The sequence below is a fragment of the Uranotaenia lowii genome, chromosome 2, assembly GCF_029784155.1.
Source record: "Uranotaenia lowii strain MFRU-FL chromosome 2, ASM2978415v1, whole genome shotgun sequence".
NCBI classification, from domain to species: domain Eukaryota; kingdom Metazoa; phylum Arthropoda; class Insecta; order Diptera; family Culicidae; genus Uranotaenia; species Uranotaenia lowii.
Genome location: NC_073692.1, coordinates 408,514,666 through 408,537,415, shown reverse-complemented (window position 1 = coordinate 408,537,415; position 22,750 = coordinate 408,514,666). Strand labels below are relative to the sequence as shown.

Here is a 22,750-nt window from a genome sequence, read left to right as displayed (position 1 = left end):
AGATAAAAAAATAAAAAAAAGAGAAAAAATAAAAAAAAGAGAAAAAAATAAAAAATAGAGAAAAAAATAAAAAAAGGAAAAAAATAAAAAAAGAGAAAAAAATTAAAAAGAGAAAAAAATATAAAAAGAGAAAAAATAAAAAAAGATAAAAAAAAAGATAAAAAAAATAAAAAAGAGAAAAAAAATAAAAAAGAGAAAAAAATTAAAAAGAAAAAAAATCAAAAATAATTAAACAGAAAAAAATAAAAAATAATTTAAAAAAAAAAAATCAAAAAAATTAAAAAAAAGGAAAAAAATAAAAAGAGAATAAATTAAGAAAGAGAAATAAATAAGAAAGAGAAATAAATAAGAAAGAGAAATAAATAAGAAAGAGAAATTAATAAGTAAGAGAAAAAAAAGAAGAAAATACAAAAGAGAAAAAAAATTTAAAACGGAAAAAATAAAAAAGAGAAAAAAATAAAATTAGAGAAAGAAATAAAAAAGAGACAAAAATTAAATAGAGAAAAAAAATAAAATGGGAAATAATTGAAAAAAGAAAAATATAGAAAAAAATAAAAAAGATGAAAAAATAAAAGGAGCAATAACTAAAAAGAGCATAAAATAAAAAAGAGAAAAAAATAAAGAGAGCAAAAAATAGAGAAAAAAATAAAAAGCAAAAAAAATTTAATTGAGAAAGAAATAAATAAGAGAATTAATGAAAAAGAGACAAAAAAATAAATTAAAAAATTAAAAAAAGAGAAAAATAAAAAAGATAACAAATGGATAAGAGAGAAAAGTAAAAACGAGGAAATTGAAATGAAAAGATTAATAAACATGAAAAAACATTAAAAATGAAAATATTAAAATAATTAAAAATATATGAATTTAAATAATAAAAAAAATCCTTATTAAAAGAAATTTGTTTTCCTAAGTTTGATTTTTAGAATAAATTACAATTTTCAAATGAATAAACAAAAAATAAAAGGGGTATGAAAACGTTAATAAAAAAGATAAAAATTACAAAATCATGAATACTTAAAATGATTAAAATAGTCAAAATGAAAAAAACGATCAAATCGACAGAAATTTGACAAAGTTGAAAAAAATGAAAAAAAAAACAATAATTAGCAAAATGACAAAAACGTTAAGTTGAATTTAAAAAAATATATGAACATTTTAAAAAGCAATACACATTGGAAAACAAAACATTAATATAAAAAAAATGCAAAACTTACACAAATGGCATGAATTTGTGAAGTTTTGTTCTAGGCTCATTTCCGTCTTTTGTTTTTTGTGTTTTTTTTATTTTGTTCCTGAATTTGTTTGTTTTTGACAATTTTGTCAAAAAATTTCATTTTTGTCAGTGTTGCCTTGAAAAGGGTTTATCTGGAAATGTTGCTAGTTTAGTTTCACGATTACTTTTTTTTTTATTATTTGGTACTCTTTATTCAAAAGTTTTGTAATTGTTGTCACCTTAGTAAATATCAAAATTTATTTCTGTATAAAATGCGTTATAGACATTTGGCATAGCTTGGCATGAGTCATTAATATTCTATTGACAGCTCTCAGTAGACCAATATGAAATGGCTCTCGGAAAGCTCATTTTCGGCCAAACATTTTTTTCGAATAAAAAACACATTTCAATGTTTCATTAATTTTTCAAATCATTTGACATGAAATTAAAATTCCTGACTTTAACATACACATGTTTGAAAGATAGCGTTTCCTGGAAAAACTATGGAATGAGAAATGACACGACTAAGTCAACTTTTCAATTTTTATGTTTTTCTTTACGACATACATAGGTCGTGGGGCTCTTAATGAAGAATCAAATCTACTTGACCCTTTTAAAAGATAATTTCTTTTTTCGCTCCTCGTAGGTTAATTTCCGGAATCAAATCATCGTCATATTTTTAGGAATAGAAGTTCAATGTAAGATGTGGTTAAAAACTTATAGAGTTGGTGAATTGTTCAATTTTTTCTAAAAGATTCCATGAAAACAATAAAATGGTATCAATTCATCCAATTCTCCCTTAAAAATTCTTACAGTCATCGATATCAACTAGGTTCTAACACCAAATGAGGCCTTCAGGGATAAAGTGTCGAAATTATCAATTTTGAGTCAATATTGCCAAACGATTCATCATATTTGAAACTATATGTAGTGTTTTTTAAATATTTAAAATTTAATTTTTTATTTCTACGCTTGAAAGAAAAATACTATTTCGAAAGATTTATAGATACTGATCAAACACAAAAACTTATAAGCGTGTTTTCTTAGACTGCAATTAAAGCCTTTTGGATCCTAAGAGCAAGTTCACTGGTGTTGGGAAAAAGTGGTAGAAATTTTGACATTTTGAAAATTGTACCATGCAAAAATGTTTTCAAGATCTTTGAGCGTTGTATTTTTTTACAGCACTGTTTCTATTTCAACCGTATGTGATAAAAAACTTGAAGGCCACAGATCTTGAAAATGTTTTATGGCAAAATTTTCAAAATGTTTAAAAAGTGACCAAATTTCTACCACTTTTTCCCAACACCAGTGAACTTGCTCTAAGGCCTCGAATTGATTTTGAAGCAAAGCAACCCTTGAAAAGGACGACATACGAGATCTTACAATTTTCTCATTTCATTACCTAACGAGCTCTGAGCAATCAAGAACTCCTAAAACTTTCTGGAAGTAATTTGATTAATTTTTAATCCCTTGAGTGAAAGTGAAATTGAGGAAGGCTAAAACATGACAAGACTTAGAGGATAATCGTTACCCAATATGACGTGACAATTAAGCTAAACCTTGGGTTAAAAATCTAATATTTTTCTCCTTCTGCATTTCTTTTCCGTAGGAAATCGGTCTAAGCTCCCTGGTCCGGATCGAGAACGGTGGCGTGCGGATCGAAAAGAATCCCAAGCTGTGCTTCGCCGAAACCATCAACTGGCACGACATTCTCTCCGACAAAGGCGATGTTTTCATAAGGGTAAGTACTAGTATTTGCAATTTTTATTCTATCTTATGCCATAAACTCTACATATTTATACATATGTATGGATGTAGATATGAATAGAACATACTCAGGTACTGAGTTATGCCACCAAACTACCCAATAAATCGTGTGAACTCTGGCAAAGTGGCAAAACTGCAAATAACGTGCGCCATTTTAATCCCCTTATTGTGCTCGTGTTGAGGCCAACTGGCTACTGTACTCAGTCAGTACCCATAATACTTAGCGCTGAGTTTGAGGGAATGGCCGCCAAATCGTGGCGCCATCTACAGTCGTTTTGACCCGCTATGGGGGATTTTTTCTGCCTCGTTTTTGGTACTTCTACCTTCTCTTTTTTCTACTATTTTCATCCTCTCCAGTAGTAGACAGACATAGTTAGTTGTAGGGTTTCTCGAGCTCAAACAAATATGTATACAACGTGCTATGGTGACAGTTTTATTGCCAATTTGTCACAAAATTTCGCGTTACCGGTGATTTAGTTTAAATTTTTTTTTCGGGTGACGTTAGTTAGATAGAGCTCTTAATTGAAAGCGCTTAATCCAGAGGAGAAAATTTTATGGAACAACTAACACCGGGCACAGACGGGCTAACGATAACTGCCTGCTGCCCTCTTCAGAAATGTCACGCCCCATTTCAGCTCTACCTCATGTTTAGAAGGTAAGGTAGTGGTGGCAGTAATCTGAGGCTGACCGCAATTTGGTGCTGTTTCGACGATGCGTTCATGCGTAACGTACGCGTGTATTTTGCCAAAAAATAAAAACAAACCATTATTGGCTGCTGCTGCCGGTCTTGTGCAGCGCAGCCCGGCGATCAATCAAGTGACAACTTGTGAAAATCGCAAACTGTTGAGCAAAATTCGTAACCTTTTGGCACACGCTTGGCGAGAAGAGCGGGCAAAATTGAAAGGAAGGATGAAGCACGCACGCACGAGTGTTCTCATTTTCTGGCAGCTTTGGGTCAGCTCAGCAGCGAAAGGTTAGCAGATGTCAAGCTACTTTCTTGAATGAAAAAAAAAAACAACTCATGATCAGGAACTAACTTAAACAGTTAAGATTTTGATTGGTTCAAGTTTGAATCGGATTTCTGATTCAGATTTGAGATTCAGAATCAAAACTCAGATTCGGACCCAGAATTTGGAAATCATACCTGAGATTGTAACGGTTGTACCTGGTTACATGTTTGTATAGTTCATTTATTAGATAGATTACTCTTCATAAAAATAATAATTTAAGGATCATGTTTGTTTCATGTATTACGTTGTTTTGAACAGTTAAATTATTATTAGTTATTACTAAGCCCTTATTCCTTCTTCAAAAATAATAAACTTCAAAAGACATACTTCAGTCATTAGAGTCGAACTTAATAAAAACGCTTCAACATAGTTACGAATTGGTTAATGATAGTTGACCTTTTTCTCATTGCGTAACGGCCTGGATTGAGAATCTCTAGAGGGCGAGTTCGGGATGTATCTCCCCCGTCTTGTGGGAAAGGGACAGTTGGATGCGAGGATCTGGGAGCAAAAACGAGCAACTAGATCGTGCTCACAAAACCCCAGCCGCCCCAAGGGTTTTCGTGTATGACGTAGTTCCGGGGAGCTAGGTCTGATAGCGCTTTCCCTGATCTGAGGGTTCACAGCCTTACATTCATTCCCAGTTTGCCCACGAGGTTGGTTGTGCGCGTATTTGTTCGGGTATAGTCGGTATGTCTTTATAAAGTGAAGTGTCAGGTCTAATAGGTTTATTAATTCGTTCCTTTAGTATTTCGTTTAGAAATCAAGAGTGTGTCGTGTGCCAGCGTTAATATTCGTGTGCCGAAGAAAGAAACTAGGTAAAATAGTGCTCCAAATAAAACCGTGCTCTTTATTTTAAAAAGCCCTCTCCTAACGATAGCGATCGCCCAAAGCATCAGCCGGCCCCCTGCCACACATCACACCCCGAGACACCCGCCCGTTGGGCACAACTTCTTCGCTGGCTAACAAAACACCAGCACGCCCGATTCGTCACCATATCGGCGATTGAAGAAGTCTGGGACAATCTGGTGGCACTGGAAGGTATATCCGGTGTAAGCAACCCCGCCAACATCAACTTACATCCGGCCGAAAACTGTTGCTTTCCAATCACCACTCACCGAAATTCTGGAGCCGAAAGCAGCCAATCATCGTTGCCGTCGCCACCGGTCAACAGCAGCAGATAAAAACACGCAAGTAGGTGCTTTCCAGTGGGGTCCATCCATAAAAGATGAAACCCCCATATTAAACTATATGATCGATCATAACCGTTTTTAAGCGGAACGGTTATCAATAGCCCGTTTCCCAAAAATCAGGTTGCTGAGGCATTTCGGTCAATAGACACCCTTTTTATGACCGCCCCAACCTTGCAAAACTAAAATCCCCCGGGTAGAGAGATGAAACGAGAGCACGGAGAAGTCTAGATAGTACGGCACACGGCTAGGTATAGAATAGGGTTCGTTAAGCCAGAACATGTTAATTCTTGCTACTTATAAAATTAAGAAAACCTAATTAAAATTATGTATTCATCAAAAACTAATGTTTCCGCCCTTTAAATACATTCGATACAAATCCTAGCCAGAGTTTTTAAACTGAAAAAGAAATGACTACTTCACTTTCGGTCGTTAGTCCACTCGTTAACTCGCTCTGCGCTTAGCGCATTTGAAATCGAGACCACCACGCTTCCAGGTTCGGGGAGTTATTCTGGGATGAGCGTTCGACTGTCCTATGATGAGTGTTTTCGGGTATGGGCGTCGTCGAACGATCGTTAATCGGTGGTTGGTTTGAGGCGTTGTTGATCACGTGTCTATGTTGACAGACGAACGCTGCGATAGGCGGAAGTCTGAGTTTGTTCGTTTCGGAGATTTTCGTAGTCAGCTGTCTCTGACTCCCCCTGGTGCGGGGAGCAATGCAAAACGACTCGTTCAAAGGAGTCTCATCCGGGCAAAAACCAGCTGTGCGGTCTCCTTTTAGGAGTGGCGCATTTTAAACCGTACAGAAGTCTTAAATCCAGAGCAGCACCGACTACAAGATTCCAAATTCAGATTTCAAATTCAGAGTCAGATTTTAGATTCAGATTTTTGTGATTCATACTTAAATTGCAGAATTAAGAATCAGATCCAGAATTGGAACTCATAACAATGACTCCAAATTAAGAATACAGATTCAGAGTCAAATTTCAATCTGAATTTGAATTCTTATTATAGAATCTCAGTTATGAGTTCAAAATTCTGGATCTGAAACTTCAGATTCAGATAAGAGATTAATTGATAAATGTAGGTCTAACTAAAAGTAGGTTTAAGTAACGAATTAACAGAAAATGTTTTTATTAAATCTAGACTAACTACTGTTGTACATAATTAAATTATGTGATTGGTATTGTAAGATTGAGGATTCTTATTTGGTTGATTTCGAGTTAAGAAATATCTAACAAGCGCACTTTTCTACCACGTACCACGTAAAATTAAGTTTTAATGAATGATCGATGAAAAATTACCCAAGCTACCAAAAGTTACAAAAAGAGGTACCATAGAAGCTTCATCCGCTTCTGCAGGTATTCCTAGAAAATACTAATCAGCCTAAAATGTGAGTAATTATAGCTACTTTGAAGTTGATTCCAGTGGCTGAAGAGAATGCTATTCAGCCCCTGAGAGAACATAAAGAACCTTCTACGCGCAAAAAAAAATCCGGTTGACACATTGCTCTGACACAGGGATGCCTGGTGTGTTGCCCAAAATCAGGACACCATGAAGAAAAAATTAGGATTTTTCAAAACACCATAAATTCTGCTGAAATTTCATAAATAAAGGCGTATCTAACACAGGTACTGTAGACGCCTTAATTAACGTCCAGGAGCGAACAGAATCTTGGTTGACCTTACAGTTTATATGGAGAAACGCCATTTAAAAATCATCTGAACCAAACATTATTATCGGATAAACTATTTTATTACAGATTTGTTCGATATCCTGATAATGTAACTGTAAATTAAATTACTATTCTAATAATTTTTTGAAAAGCAGGACAATTCAGTACATTTTACCATTTTTCAAAAATCGGGACAAACCAGGCCATATAATAATTAGGACGTTCTTTCGAAAATCAGGACAAATCCTGATTTATCAGGACACCTAGCACCTCTGCCTAAAAGCCAGATAACAGATTGCTAGTTTACCGGTCTATCTAGTTCTATTTCATTGATTTTAATGTTGAATTATTTTTAATTTAATGTCAAAGCTACTTTCACTTCAGGAATTGCAACATACTGCTTTCTAGGTCGCAATAAAATTCACCAGCCTCTTATCCAAATCAGCAATAGTTCTCTAGAGCAGTAGTAAGAAGTATTGAAATTTCACTATGAAATGTTAAAAACCAAGAATGATTCATTCGGATTCATTCAATCATAATAGTTGATGGCATTTTTTAAAGGGTTTTTCGATACACTTAATAAATAATTACAAAGTTAAAAAGGCATACACATAAATTTCTTAACATTTTTTCGGGAAAACACTCACACGGGACACTTTACGGGGTTCAAGTGATGTCCAAATGGTTGCGATCCGTATTAAGGTCGCGGTTCTGGAAATATTTACCGCTATGAGTCAGGACCTGTCGATTAGTGATGCTCGCCGAGGGTTTCAAAGTTAGTTTTGCCCACCTGTTGGTGAAAATTTTGCAGCACCTATCGACCTATCTGCCATGGCTAGCACAAATTCAATATTATCGGAATGATTCAATTCGAAAAAAAAATTGACAGAAATGACACAAAATATTTGACAAATCGCTTGAAATTCTCCTAAAGGTTCCAAATGTGATTTTGTTTTGTTAAAAAGAGCGAAGCAGACACCTCGATTGCCTTTGAGAAGATGTCGCGTAAAAGGTGCATTGAAGTTCGATTTCTAACGCTTTAGCCCTTTAGAAAGCGATGGAAGTTTTTGTGTAACTTTTCGTAACATTTGTCTCTGGAAGCCCCGTAAAACCTTTGTTCAGAAAAATGTGAACTTCAGAATCCCGTGTTTAAGTTACTAAGTGACTTTTGGTTGCTTGGGTAATGCATTTAGGCAAGATTTCCAGTTTAATCAGGCACTAATGGATCATATTGGATACAAAATCTGTGTCTGAGCAATGTCTGGACGATTGGTCAAAAATCTGTGTTTTACAGACAAGTCTGGGCACCTGGCAACCCCGATGCGACCGACGATAGCCTCATTCTTTCAAGTAATCCGTTCTGCTCCGGACTGTTTAGGGGGCAGACGTTTCATGCTGGATTCCTTCCTGTCGCAAGAAATGTGTAAAGTTTTGGTTTACACATTCCTTGCCGTTGTCTGTACGAATCCGATTGATCCGTTTTCCTGTTCGGTTCTCCACTAAAGCCTTGTAGTTCTGGAACGCTTCGGGTACCCCCCTTTTGGATTCAGAATAAGCACCACGGCGATGGAGGTCAGAAAAAAGCGACTGCCTCCCATCGTCGTTTGCTCCATAGGGCCACACAGATCGGAGTGGACGAGCTCCAGAACATCATCTTCAAGGTGCCCTTTTAGCCTTTAACGGTTAACGGCTATGCTTGGCTTCGATGCGCGAAAGGCACTTCACAGAATCTCTCAGTTCGAACTTCAATCCTGTGTCCATGCCCTTCAGTCGTTTCATACATCCGATGGACAGGTGAGCCATTCGCCGAAGCCATAGCTCGTAGTAGTATTGTTGAAAACGCAGGATTCAGTGGTGGAATAGAGTTATCTTTATTCATGTTTCGTCTGTGAGGTCACTAGAATACAACTATATTAAATAGCGATAGTTAATTGTCACTTTCCACTTCTTATATTCGCTTACCGGGAAAGTACTCATTTCTCAATGAGTACTTTGATATTCTTACCCAGAATATCTGGCAACACTGTTGTGCTACCACGAACCCAATTTGAGAAGTCTCGCTTAACCATGTGATGATGTAAACATTTGTACCGAGTTTATCATCATCACCTGTCATCAGCAATCATTGATCTATTGTTCTCGATTGCGAATTGAACATAGCAATAGGAACCAAAACAAACAATGTTTTGGTTCTGCTCGTGGCAGCAGAAGTTTGCTGCTTACGGCTGTTCCTGAGGAAACCGTAAGTTTCAACACCTCCCCTCAATTCGAAAATCGAGAATGCTTAAAAGCTTCGCGTACCTCGCTCTTGGTAACGCCTTCGTGAACGCATCAGCTGGCTGATCCTCAGTAGAGAAGCTGACCGCTTCTTATGATGTCTCTGATGAAAGCATACTTAACGTCCAGATGCTTTATCCGCTGATGGGTTCGCGCCTCTTCCAGGTACTGGGTGCATGAGATGTTGTACTCCATCGAAGTGAAATGAGTGCTAACCACAGCCAATTCACTTAGGAAGTTTTTCAACCACAAAACTTCTTTCACCGCATACCACAAGGCTCCAGTCGATGACGTTTCGTTGACCACGAAATAAGATTCTTGAAATGGATCCGAGTTTGCGTATCTGCGTTATAGGGGATGAATAACACGAGAGTGTTAAAATCCCAGAAAAAAACAAAAACAAGTATCTGCGTTATAGCAACGCCATATCGGCCATACGTCGAAGGTATCGCAGAACACGCTTCAGGCCTAGCCAATGCCTATCCCGGGGTGGCCAGCGAACCGGGAAAACCGGGAAAAAACCGGGAATTTAAAATGAGACCGGGAAAAAACCGGGAATTACAAATCAAAACCGGGAAAATTATTTATAAATCCTATTGAATCCTAAAATTCATTCATTTCATTATGACAGTACTTTCTCTCAGAAACTTTACAACCTATAGTTTTTGTCAGGATTTTATTTTAATGTGTAAAATGCCGAAAAAAGTCGGGAATATTTGAAATATTGAGATTTCTGACCACAAATTAGCTTATTTCTTAACTCACTGCAGTGAATATGAACAAGTTTTTAAATTAAACAAACCTTTCACAACTGTGAAGTTTTAATACTTTAAGTCTAGGAAGTTCATTTTTATAGCGTTAATAATTTTTTACCACTGTGCACTTTATTTGCGAATATCTGGAAAAAAATAGAATTTTAAAATCTGAATGAAGAAATAAGTGAAAGGAATTTAAAAGAATTCTAAATGCTCGACTTATAGTTCTGATGTGAATTCATAAGTTGAAATCGGACAGTTTTCTATAAAATCCACATCTCAAAAACTACCATTTTAGCTTATCATCTATCTTATTACTTAACGAACGAGGTGGTTAGACCAAGTGGAGCGTGATCTGGCGAACGTGGGGTGCCCGAGAAATTGGAGAACGGTTGCTATGAACCGAGTGAATTTTAGGAATTATGTTCGTCAAGTTATGTCGTGAGACGGAATACTATGTAAATAAATAAATAACTATCTTATTACTGGAATTATTATACAATGGTCCAGAATTGATGAAGTTCGAGTCAGCATCAAAAGCTCTTTTTTTTTTAGAAAAACACGTTATGCTGAAATTAAACTTGGAAAAATTAGCAGAAATCTAACAAACACATTTAAAGAGTCCGACTTAAATATCGGATTAATTTGATGAAAAAAAATGAATTTTAATAGAAGTTAGAAGAGAGATATGAATACAGTTATTATTCAATGAATTCTTAACTTGATCGACAAATTTTCTGAAAAGCTATTTAAAAAAAAAATCTAATAATCAATGGTAATTTTAAAATGGATTGAATAATGCGATATTTTTGACGTGACTTTATTTATTTTTAGCTGTTTTCAATTGAGTTTACAGTACGTCAAAAATCATTAAATAATCATTACCATACTTCAAACTTTCATTTGATTGATTCATTTTAAATATAAAAAAAAGTTTAAAAAAAATAATATTATGTTTGTGTTTTTTGTACTAAAAAAATTGTCAAAAATTATCAAGACGTAAGTTCAAAAATTAAACATCAAATTTCTGACAAACGACATAACCTCAAAGTCCTTACAAAATTTGGCTTCGAAAATTTTTCTTCAATATTTAGCTCAATTTTAACTTTTGAAAATAGAGGATTGTCCCATGCGGGAAAAGTGCCGGAAAATAAAGATGCCACCATTTTATTCGGTTAATTGATAAACGCACAGATGGTAGAAGAAGTAACTAGAGAACAAATTTTTGTGTGATTCTCGTTTACATTAAATACAAAATCGAAAAAAAGCATGCATTTTTGAGATACGACAGAAAATGTAGAACTCGGCGCATTCTAATATGCTTTAGGAACTTTAGAAGGATACTATCAAAATATTAATGAGTAGATTTCAATTAAAAAAAAAAATAGTGTTTAAACTTGAAATTTTAAAAGTAATCCATGTAAATAACAAAACATTGCAGTTTCTCTTATAAAAAGCGAGGATATTATGAAAGACTGAAAAAAGGTAACAGTTTCGGTTAAGGTTCGGACAACTAGACATATTTTCTTATCGTATTACGATCACCGTAATTTGAATAATCTTTGAGTTTCAAGATTAAACTAAAAAGAATTAAGTCCTCTCACACTTTTACGCTTTAACATTAAACTTTCATAAACATATTTTCAGTTTTGGTCAAAAACCTGATGGACATATTTATTTGCGTATTTTGAAACGAAGGAAACCAAAAAATCTCAATCGGGAAAACCGGAAAAAAACCGGGAATTTGAAAATGGAAACTCGCTGGCCACCCTGCTATCCGCCGGGCTTGCCTGGTATTTGCTAAGTGCGCTAACCGCAGCACTGATATTCTGATGACTGCAAACAACCGATCAAATCGTTGAATGGCTGCTCGGTGATAGCCTCACCATTGTTCAGCTGCGTCCGTCGAACGTTCGTGTCAGAGACAGAATGGGTTTCCTGTAACCTGGGATAAGCTAACCGCTTCCCAAATTTCCTCTATCATCGAAAACAGCAAACAACCAATCAAATCGTTGAACGGCTGCTCAGTGATAACCTCACTTCGTTCAGCCCGAATCTCGTTCTCTTTCATGGCTGCGGTGGTCTTCCGGAAAAAACAGTCCCTTTGGCCCTCGAGCTTGCTGACGATTCGAAGTTCTGTTCGCTGACTGCGTCTCTGGGCCGATTCAGGATTGACGGAATCTTGATCATATTCGTCATTTTCGCCATCGCTACTCTCGTAGTCGCTCTCGTCTCGTGCCCTATGCTGACTGGTACCGGAACCGATGATACGTTGATTCCGGTGGCTGATAACCCCAGCACGCGAACGAAAAGCATATTGTTTTCTCGAACGTTGTTTTCTGGTAACCCCAAATAAACAACCTTTTGCCGCTTTCTTCGCGTTCCCTCTCAAAGCCTTCATTTCGCGATGACTTCGAGAATCTGCACTCTCGGCAGAAATCCGCAGAAAGAACTGGTTGACTGCGCTAGCGACTAACCGTCGCCGAAACCACCTCCTCCGAAGCACCCGAAACATCAACCATCCGCCGAAGACAAGCTCGCGCATGCTAACCGCAGCGCAGCTACTAAGCACGAGAATAATCCACAGAAGCCTAAACGTTTGAGCTTTGCGATAGGCAATATCGTGGTTTACCTTATCGAATGCTGTGTAAATGGCGTCAGTTTAAGTTTTCTTGGCAGAGCTGTCCTTCACGAACGATGTAAAACTTAGCAGATTTGTAGTCGTGGATCGTTTAGGCATGAACCTGTGCTGATCGTTCGAGAAGTGCTGCTTGCACAATGAGAAAATTTGATCAAAAACAACCAGCTCAAAAAGTTTGGCAGTAGCGCATAGAGCGAAGATTCTGCGGTAGTTGCTCACATCTCTTTTATCTCCCTTTTTGTGGACAGGAAACAGATGAGCTTCTTATATGAGATGTGCCTGATGGGTGTCAGCAGAGAACGCTTCGAAAAAGTAGCTGGTATATCGTCCCGGCCCGTAGAAGATGATTTTTTTTAGCTTAGCTGTCGCTTTTAGAATTTTTGACGAGAATACCGTTCAATGATGATCCTAGGGGTGATATATTTCCAGCAGCCCTGGCCCGTTGCTCCAAAGAAATTTCCCCAGTTGTGAAAATACTGCAAAATTTCTCGGGCGAAAGTTCACACATTTCTGGATCAGAATTTTCTTTTACGCTGTCAAGGAACATGTAGGACGGAAGTCCTACTTCCTCTTTCCGTTGATTTTTAACGTGCTTCCAAAAAGATTTCGGACTTGTCTACGCTTACTGACTTTTTTTTATAAGCAGAGTTAAGTGTGTGGTATTCTTCCTTAGTGAAGAGGGATTTGTGCTTGTTGTAGTTTCGGAGTGCACGTTTCTTAGCCGTCTTTAGTCGCCGCAGTTTTTTAGTGACTCAGGAAGCCCGCAGATTTGTAGCCACGCTACGTTTCGGAACATGGCGATCAATGATGTAGTTGAGAATGTTCGAAAGTGTCTCACCAGCTGCGTTCGGATCAGAAAGATCGAGCTCAATTTCGAATTCGATGGATTCAAGGACGAGAGATATGGCTTCAAAATCCGCGTTCTTGAAATCTTGATAGAAGAATGCCGTTCTTTTCACGGGAGCATGCATATATCCTTGCGGCATCGAGAGAGTTCACTGATGTGAACAGCTTTGACAAGGGGAGTTGGAGCTAAGTCCATCGTCGGAATCCTGAAAACTTCGTTAACGAAACAGAGATCCAGCATACGTCCGTTTTCATTTTCGATATTATTTATCTGACGTAAAGTCGCTGTGCTCAGAACGTATAAGTAGATGATAAAAAATGCTGAAAACGAAGAACGCGCAGAGTCTAGAAACAGAAAGCCACTTTGGGAGGAGCACCATTTTAGGCCGGACATGTTGAAGTCGCCGATGACGAGTATGTCATCCTCAGGCCTCTTGATCGCCAGAACGATCAAGAGGTACGAACACTACGCATACATAGAGTTTCCGATTACCGAGATCAAAACGGGTTCAAAGAAGCTCCAGATCGTCCCAGAAAACGTCTTCGATAAGCAATGCCGAGAGTTTGGATCTAACGGCAAGTAACACTTCATCACCAGATCACAACGAAACACTGCAAAATCTGGGCCAACAATCTGCCATGTTCCGGTAAAGGCAATGATATCGTAGCAGGAGCACGAAGTAGCGATCAGAAAAGCGATCATACAGAAATTGACATCCTCGATGTTTTGATAGAAAATGCTGATAAAGTAGATTTCTTCAGGCGGAGAAGAACTGTCTGTGATATCATACTTGCCTGATAGTGCAAGCTAAAGAATCCCTTTGCCACAGACGCCAGGGCCGAGACGACTGTTGGCGTTGACGCTCCGAGGTCTCCGTTGTTCCTAGTTCGTTGGGCCACGGTGCTTGAGGTCCAGCAGAAAACGCCGGATTTGTGAGGTCAGGAGTGTTTAGCTGGATGAATCTGTCGGAAAACGGAAACTGAATACGCGCAAATGTTCTTTTCGTAACAGGGTACTTGTCTGTAGATGTGATCGCCTCCAACAAACTCAGGGTCAGGACGACTGATGACGCAGGCAGGAAAAAGCGCGTCTGAGTCGAAGGGCTCCTGGCTCTCCCAAGGGCTCAGATCGATGAGTCCTAGTGTCAAAATCCGAAAAGCGATTGAGGCACTGGTAGATGAGTTGGTAGCCTTCGTAGGATCTGCAGTTAGGTTGAAACTCATCACACAACTAGAAAATTCTGGGGGAAAATGAATATTTGCCTGGATGAGTACGCTAAAAGACCTCATCGCCGCATTCGAACTCAGGGCTGAGACGGCTGAAGACGCTCGCTGACTGAGTCGATGAGTTTTGAGACCTCCCAAGTGCCAAGTTCGTTGCGTCCCAGTGGAGAAATCCCAGAAGCGTTGAATGATCCTCCAACAGCAGGAAAGCCGTAAAGAAATAAAGCTAGGGTCTCGTTGTCGTTGTCAGATGGAATGAGAACCATGTGATTCCCATCAACCTTTAAACCTCTTAGAGGACCTACTTCAAGGACACGATCGATGTGGTAGCTTCGAAAGTTGACTGGAAGAGTTGAACCGATGGGGCAGGAGTCCGAGGCCGATATGGTTGAAGTTTTTTGGCTGATCCCCAAATTCACGAATTCCTTCCAGTGCTGGAAACAAGGAAGCTGTCATTGGTGGGTATTGCTTCGAAGTCATATCATCGACTTTTTCAGACAAGAGGTAGAGCTATTCCGTTAGTTTGTTCAAAACAATATCGGGATAATCAGTTTTTGGAGCGATGTGACCGCTCAAGTTATCTATGTACATTAGACTGCCCCAAATTTGTATGGGAAATTCAAACCCTGTGAAATGTTATGTGTTGCAGGTTGAAATTGATCCTAGTCTTAGTACAAGATCTCATGCCAAATTTGGGCCAGATCGGATCACGGGAAGGGGTCGCTCAACGAGCCTGAAGTTTGTATGGGATTTCGAGACATTTTGTTCGGGAGAAACATGAAAAACCAGTTTTTCATCAATAACTTTGGTTCCCGTCGGCCGATTTTTTTCAAAAACGGGTTTTCTTAAAGCCTAAATTATGAAAAATATTTCATCCGAAGACTGCATTTCAATAAGAGTTAAGATAAGAAAGTTATTAAGCTTCGAAAATGGGCTAACTTTTTTAATGATGGTATTCATCACTGTTAATAAGTCGAGGCGGTCGAACATATTGACGCCTCATTAACAGTGATGAATACCACCGTTAAAAAAGTTAGCCCATTTTAGAAGCTTAATAACTTTTTTATCGTAACTCTTATCGAAATGCAGTCTTCGGATGAAATATTGTTCATAAATTAGGCTTTAAGAAAACCCGTTTTTGAAAGAAATCGGCCGACGGGAACCAAAGTTATTGATGAAAAACTGGTTTTTCATGTTTCTCCCGAACAAAATGTCTCGAAATCCCATACAAACTTCAGGCTCGTTGAGCGACCCCTTCCCGTGATCTGATCTGGCCCAAATTTGGCATGAGATCTTGTACTAGGCCAAGGATCAATTTTAGCCTGCAGCGCATAAATTTTTTAAAAGTCGGGTCATTTGGGGCACTCTAATGTACATAGTAGTGAATACTGGCCGTTTAACTCCGTACGACAGGGGGCACAGATAAACATAAACTTACCCTGTGTACATAAACAGCTCCCTGTTTAACCGGATTTTGAATCTATAACACTGCAGGCTGATGTGAAAGAAATTTCCACAGGATCATCCTGATTATAGAATTCTTTGAAAACTTGTCCCATGTTGGTTTTTGTCATCAAGAATCTTGAATCTCCAGTGAAATTTCTGAAAATTGTCTTGGGTCATATGTGAGATATTGAAAAATAGAAGACTAGAATGTTAAATTTACTATTTGTTTTTTACAAATAACCATTTTTTGAACAAATAAGTTTTTTTGTTTTTTTTTTCATTTATTTCATTTAAAAGTTCGTGGATGTTTTCTAAAAATTCTTTCTGTGATGTTCATCTTGAAAAACTACGAGTCTTTATTATTTCATTAATCCCTTTGGTTTCTTTTGCAACCGATCTCGTCCATTTCGTAAAACCTTTTCCCTTCGAGGCTCCTTCCTGTCTGGCTTATTCCCTTATTCTATTTTATCCGATCGACAGTGTCTGGTAATTACTACGATCTGTCTCGTGATCGATTTTCGTCTGATGATCGATCGATGGCGCGAGCAGCAAATTGCACCATCCCCGCGCGAAAAACTATTCCAATCACGAGACAATCTGCTACAAAGAGTATGGATGATGGTGCCATCCGTTAAGCTTGGCTCAAGTCAATGCCGTTGATTGATAAACAACTTGTCAGTCAGTCACTTGTTGTTGTGGTGGTGGCGTTATAAGTCGGCGGTTATTCGTCACTTTTTGTTTTGGCAGAAAGCTAAAGGTTGGACGAAACATTATCACACGACAGACATCCTCACACACTAAGAAATCTTGAGAATGAATTTGGTTGCCAATATTTAATGAAAACTCTCCAAGAAGTTCCATGGAAGTTCCATAGAAGTTTTTTAGAATTGTTATCTTGAAAGCTTTAGATTTTGAGAAAAGTTGAGGTCATATTAAAAATATTGGTTTAAGCCACCCTATTAGTTGGATTGAATTTTTTTTGCTTCTTTTTTCTGTCTTCGATCCCGATCGAGATCATGCGACACGACGATGTTAGACGAATGTTGAAATTCAAATTATTTAATTGTGACACATTCGTGTCATGTGAGGTGCTTCCTTCAATCGCTCAACATCAGCAGTCTGCCGAGTCCGATTGGAAAGAGGAAGGGCGGTAAAGAATGGTCTCGGTGGTGTGTCGAATCTACTTGCAAATATGCTCTTGAATGACCTGACTACTTCTTTCCGTTCATCTCTACCCTTCTACGCTAGATCAGAAGGAGCGAGTGACTAATTGTTGTGTTTCAGAATAACTTTGATTTTTTCGGACGGTGGCGTCGGCGTCGTCTCGGTCGTCTTCGTCGTTTGGTGGCGTCAAATGTCAAGCAGCCATCACTCAGTCAAATTGGACACGATCTGCGATTATTGGTGTTTCAAAAGAGATTAACTCTGAGCCGCAGGCAAGACTAATGATCCCCGGGGCGTGACACTTTGTATTTCTTGGGCGGGGGGCGTCTGTCTGTCCCCTTAAGTCTTGGGGCAGATGTCGGTGTTTACTTGAGCTGTGTTACGCATGTTACGCGCTACCTCACCCCCGCGTGCCGCTTTTATGCCTTACCCGATCGTTGATCATGATCGGTGTTTAGAGAGTTGGAGTGTTAGTTATCAAAAAAACACAAAATCTGAATATCACGACTTTCAGTATTGGTTGATCACTCCACTTTTTGGATCACCGTACGGTCTTCAAGATACTAAAAAAGTCTTGTAGAAGTAGTTGAATCCAAAATCATTGCTGGTGGCACACACATCACAGTGATTTTCTGCTTCAGTTGAGTATGTGCTAACCTCTTACATGGCGACCGTCATAAGTTGGTTCATCGATTTTTCACAAACTTGAACTCGACTGGTTAAGACGGTAAGCGTTGTTAAAGTACACAGTTACTTTTCTTTTTACATGGCGACCGTCAAAACTAAAGGCGCGATAATGATCTTTAACCCTTTTACACCTTTTCCAAACTATCTCTTGACTACAAGGACGTGGCCGGCGCCGTTATTGACGGTTCAAAGAGAGAGCATCAGTTTTGCACATCGTGAATGTGATGTCAATCCCAGACATCATTCTTTTGACCTTTGATCAAAACTGATGGCCTCGGTCAATCACGGAGTAGCAACCATTGGCGATGTTGCCTTTTTGCATGGCGACCGTCAAAAACCGTTTGAAAATTTTCTATTAGATATCTTGGTTTGACATACCGCCAAACGAAAGCTCGTTCTTCCGCGAGGATGAAAATTTCGAAAAAAATAAATGTTAAAAACATGTGAATTCGAAAATCCTTACGGAATGTTTTGTGCTGAATTTTCACTTGATAACAAGTGTATCAACAAAGTGAGTAGGAAGACGTGCTTCATCTCTCGGATCAATAAATCGCTATTTTCCTTGGTCGCTCGCCAAACGACACCAGTAATAGATCTGCTGCTGGACGACAATTGAGCTGTTTGTCACAGAGGAAAAAAAAAACAAAACGTCAGCAGAGAGACAGACGGTGAGAGAAATGCACGGAATTTCCACCCCCGGAATCACCCACGCAGCATCATCAGCAAGCAGCAAACAAAAACAACTCGGACGCGCGTACATTTATGCATCGTGCGTCACAATTGCAGCTTCATTGAGCGACAGCTTAAATACTATACTTTTTTATACTAGAACAGTGTTGTTCGTAAAAATTTATTTAAATGTAAGAATGTTTGACAAACTTAAAAAAAAACAAATCTGTTCAAAATTAATTTTGGATATTTTATTAAAGCTGGCCCTTGTCCCGTCACGTCAGTCAGCTAGAGCGTCCGGTTTCGATTGCTATCTTTGCTACGACGAGTTCCGCTATTTGACGCATTAGGTACTCACTCACTCACTTTTTTTTGTAGAATGCTTCCAGAAAGTAAAACTTAACTAGGACGTGTTTTTATTTGAATTTTATTGAAAACCTGCAACCTTCTTCGAAATTGGGAAAAAAATTTAAAACGGGATAAACTAGATTTCAATAAATTCTGTTCTAATTTATTAAAAATTTACCAAATTGACTCGCCCTGCCGGCGAGTGTGGGAGCAGCAAATTTCCACCGCCACCGCCTAGCCTGTCCGGTACAGATTTTAGTGAATGAATTCGATTGCGTTGCGTTTTATGATGTGGCAAAATGAAACCGACTGTCGGAGAAGGAAGGTTTAGCAGCAAAAGGTGTGGGGAGAGACGACGACTTCGACCACACCGGGGAGAGATACACCTCTCCTATTCATCTATACATATATTTATATCCATAAAGATTCGTATTAGCACACGGGCCCGGACCCAGACTTGCGTGTGCTAAAGACTGCGGACTGAGGTGAGGTGATGAGTAGAGTAGAGTAGAGTGTAGACCAACAGCAGCAGCAGCAGCCGTGCATATGAATGAAAAAGTGAATCCGAATATGAATGAATGAATAGCAGCTCTCTGGATTGAATGTACACGTCGCGTCGCGTACAACATCAGGCAGTCATCCACGGCCAGACGAATAATAACACTTGAAAGCGTCAGCGAAGAAGTCATACCCCGTCAATTGTCATTCATAAATAAATGTGGGCGCTCTGGCCGGTTAGCCGCGATTTGTGGTTGATGGATTTGGTTCGGTTTACTCGACTCGACTCTGTGGCCGGCAAATGGAAGCGACCTGGAATGCGAGCACCATCCGGAGGATCGGTGGCGATTTTTTGTCGTTTACTAGAATTTAGGCTCAAACCAAGATTTCTCCGTAGGTAAAGATTTTAAATGAGAAATCAGAGCCGTAATAATTCCAGTGATTTTAGTCAAAAATAAATTTTAGCATTCACAAAACCGATTGAACGACAGAATTTTGGCTTGTAAAGTTCTATCATGTTGTAATTTTGTATTTTTTTTCATGGCGACCGTTAGAAATTTTAAAAGATGGTTTCATTTTATGCATCCATTCGGCGTATTGAAAGTTGAATAATCAGTATGATCAAAGAAACAAGCGTTGACAAAATTTTGTGACGGTCGCCATGAAAAAAAATTTTTTTTCTCGGTATTATTGTGCACAGTTTGTCAGGTCAGGTTATTTCGCTCTCACGCGAGGACTGTTAGTTGTTTGAAAAGTTGTTTGATTAAAATGTCAGACCGTAAAAAGCCAAAAATTATCATCTAAAAACATCTTCCCGGTCGAAAACATATTTTTCTTTTATTTTCTGGTGCAACCTCTTAACTCAAAACTGTGAAGATAATTCTGAACTAATTGAACAGACAGTATGCCAAAGGTCGTTCAAGAGTTTGTGAAAAAGTCACAACATGATTTAGGGAAGAGGCCCAAGGACGAAAAATGGACCTTGGTACCTGACAGGCGTTTGACCAACGTCTATATCAGTGATAAGGCCGGATTTTTTTTATTGAACCGTCCACATAACTGCCGTTTACCACCTACAAACATGCCTAAACTAGTTGTTGAAATTATCTTCAGGTCTAAGGTAGGTTAGGCTTGATGTGGTTAGCAATCCTGAAATCCTTGTGAAGCTTCTTCAGACCATCACTGCCGCTCATAGCAAGTCCGTCCCATTTGCGTTTTTGTTGAAATGAGAAAAACGGCATTGAAAATTCGTAAAAAAGTCTTTCGATAATTCGGCATTTGTATGCGTTTTTAATCAAAGTAATCAACAGAATCTGACTCAGCTACGGCTTATGAAAGGTTCCCGCTTTCGAAGGATTATTTTTTGGTTTGAATTTTGTTGAAAATCATTTGCTGGGCCCTTATGGCTGTGGGACCGACTTGCGATGATTTATGCCATATGGGACCGACTTGCGATCATTCGTCCAATGGGACAAATTTACTTGAGGTTTTTTTAAATGTTCTTCAGAACAAAGTACTGACAAGAAAGTTTTCTCTTGAAACAACATATAAAATTAAAGTGTTTCCAGCGATAAACTGAAAAATGATGAAAACGCAAATGGGACGGACTTGCTATGAGCGGCAGATCAGTACATGTTTCATCAGACTTTAGGTCGTTGTCGTTTTTTTAAATCATGACCTTTGTACGGAAAAATATATTTAGGTTTATCTAAGTTCGAAAGACTCCTGGAGCATACTTGAATGTAGTAGCACTGAGTCCCTTAAAAAGGCGTTAGTGCATTCTTCTTCTTTCGGCCACAACTTTCAAACTAAATCGGAGGACCTTGAAAAGTCATTAGGGAAGACCTTTGAAAAGTCATCATGGAGAACTTACGAACAGTCCGTAAGTCGGTTCATGAATCGTTATCTACAGACGCTAACCTTTCCTAAACTTTGTACCTTTAGCACGGCCTTAATGCACAAAGTCAGTCATCAGACCTTGATTTTTCCATTGAAAAATTGTTTGGCAAAGAAAAAACTCAAAGGTGCCGTATGTGATCGAAGCTACCCAGAAGCTTCAAGATATCAGTTATGACATTACTTAGCCCTAGCGTCTGACGGCATTGGTCGGAGTTTGAACAGATGGATAGGTTTTTAGAACTAGGAAGTCGGTTAACTCAAGGTTTTTAGAAAATTATCACATCCTGACAATATCAGTTCTCTTGAACGTATTTTTAAATGTCGATCGCTGGGGCTTCAAAAGGTTAGAAGGTCGCCAGAGATAGGTTATCACGAGGACGTTGAAACGTGATCATGCTTTCGCTTTTTCGCCCAGGAAGCTTTCAACAAGCTCCTTGAAGTTAGCGCTCTTTTCCGCTGGATCCTTCTTCAGTTCAAAAAGCAGATCGCCCTTTTGGGTGCGTCTTGTTTTGATGACGCTCTCACCAAGAGCAGTTAAGCTCTGCGCGTAGCTCCCGGAGCAAGTCCGCATACGTTGTGCCTTCTACTGCTTCCATGATAAGGGTATCACCCTTGGACTTCACCCGTTGAGGTTTGGGTTTTGAGGGTGCAAGATTTGAGGAAGCAAGATTGGTGCTACTCAAGAACCTTCGAAGGAGTCCAAGCCGAGCAGAACTGCTAAAAGAGATCACGACTCCCCTTTCCTAAACGCTTCCTCCAAAAAAAAAAAGGCGGGGTACGGACCACGAGGGTGCAGACTCAGAAAGCAGTGCTGGAGGCTGGCGAATGGTTCGGAGAACGCATACAGAAAGGTCGTCATGAAACCAGAACTAGGAAGGAAGATCCTTCCAACTCCTTCTCCGCAGCCTTGGCTTTCCGCACCAGCTCCATTCGTTCCTTGACGGCACTCTGCAGCGTGTGCGTGCACGTCATTGGTGCTTCGCCTAATCTCCTGCATCTTGTCTATCATGTCAGCTACCTCCAAAGACCCCCCCTCTTTTTGACGCCTCTTGGTGTACCTCTTCCTACTACTGGGACCTGCTCTTCTTGCTGGGAACTACTGAGGTTTTCAGTGGACCCATCTACGGACGGGATTTCTCCTCCCCCTTCTTGGCAATCTCTTTGCCAATCTTTTTCCCCAGCTCCTTTACTTCTTTGCTCAGTAGAGGAGACCTAAGGAGTCCTCTCTTAACAAAGACCTCCACCTGCGCTCTTCTACCCTCTCCTTCTTCGTCCGAGCTATCATACAAGATATTAGACTCTTCACGAGAGGGTGGCATTTCGAATTCTTGCGAATGCCGTTTGGATTTAAAAATGCCCCAAACAATCAGCGAGTTGTGGATGGTACCAAATAACACGTAGACCAAGATATCGGAATTCTAAAATCTTGTCATACAAAAATATT

The 22,750-nt window shown here is 38.9% G+C and overlaps 1 protein-coding gene across 1 annotated transcript in view; it reads left to right on the top strand.

The window, feature by feature from the left end:
- The window catches only part of LOC129743377 (insulin-like receptor), a 96,851-nt gene that overhangs the window by 8,227 nt on the left and 65,874 nt on the right, over window positions 1-22,750 (top strand). The window contains exon 2 of the mRNA XM_055735372.1: window positions 2,823-2,954. Coding sequence (XP_055591347.1) covers window positions 2,823-2,954 — 132 coding nt within the window. The remainder of the gene's footprint in view (window positions 1-2,822; window positions 2,955-22,750) is intronic.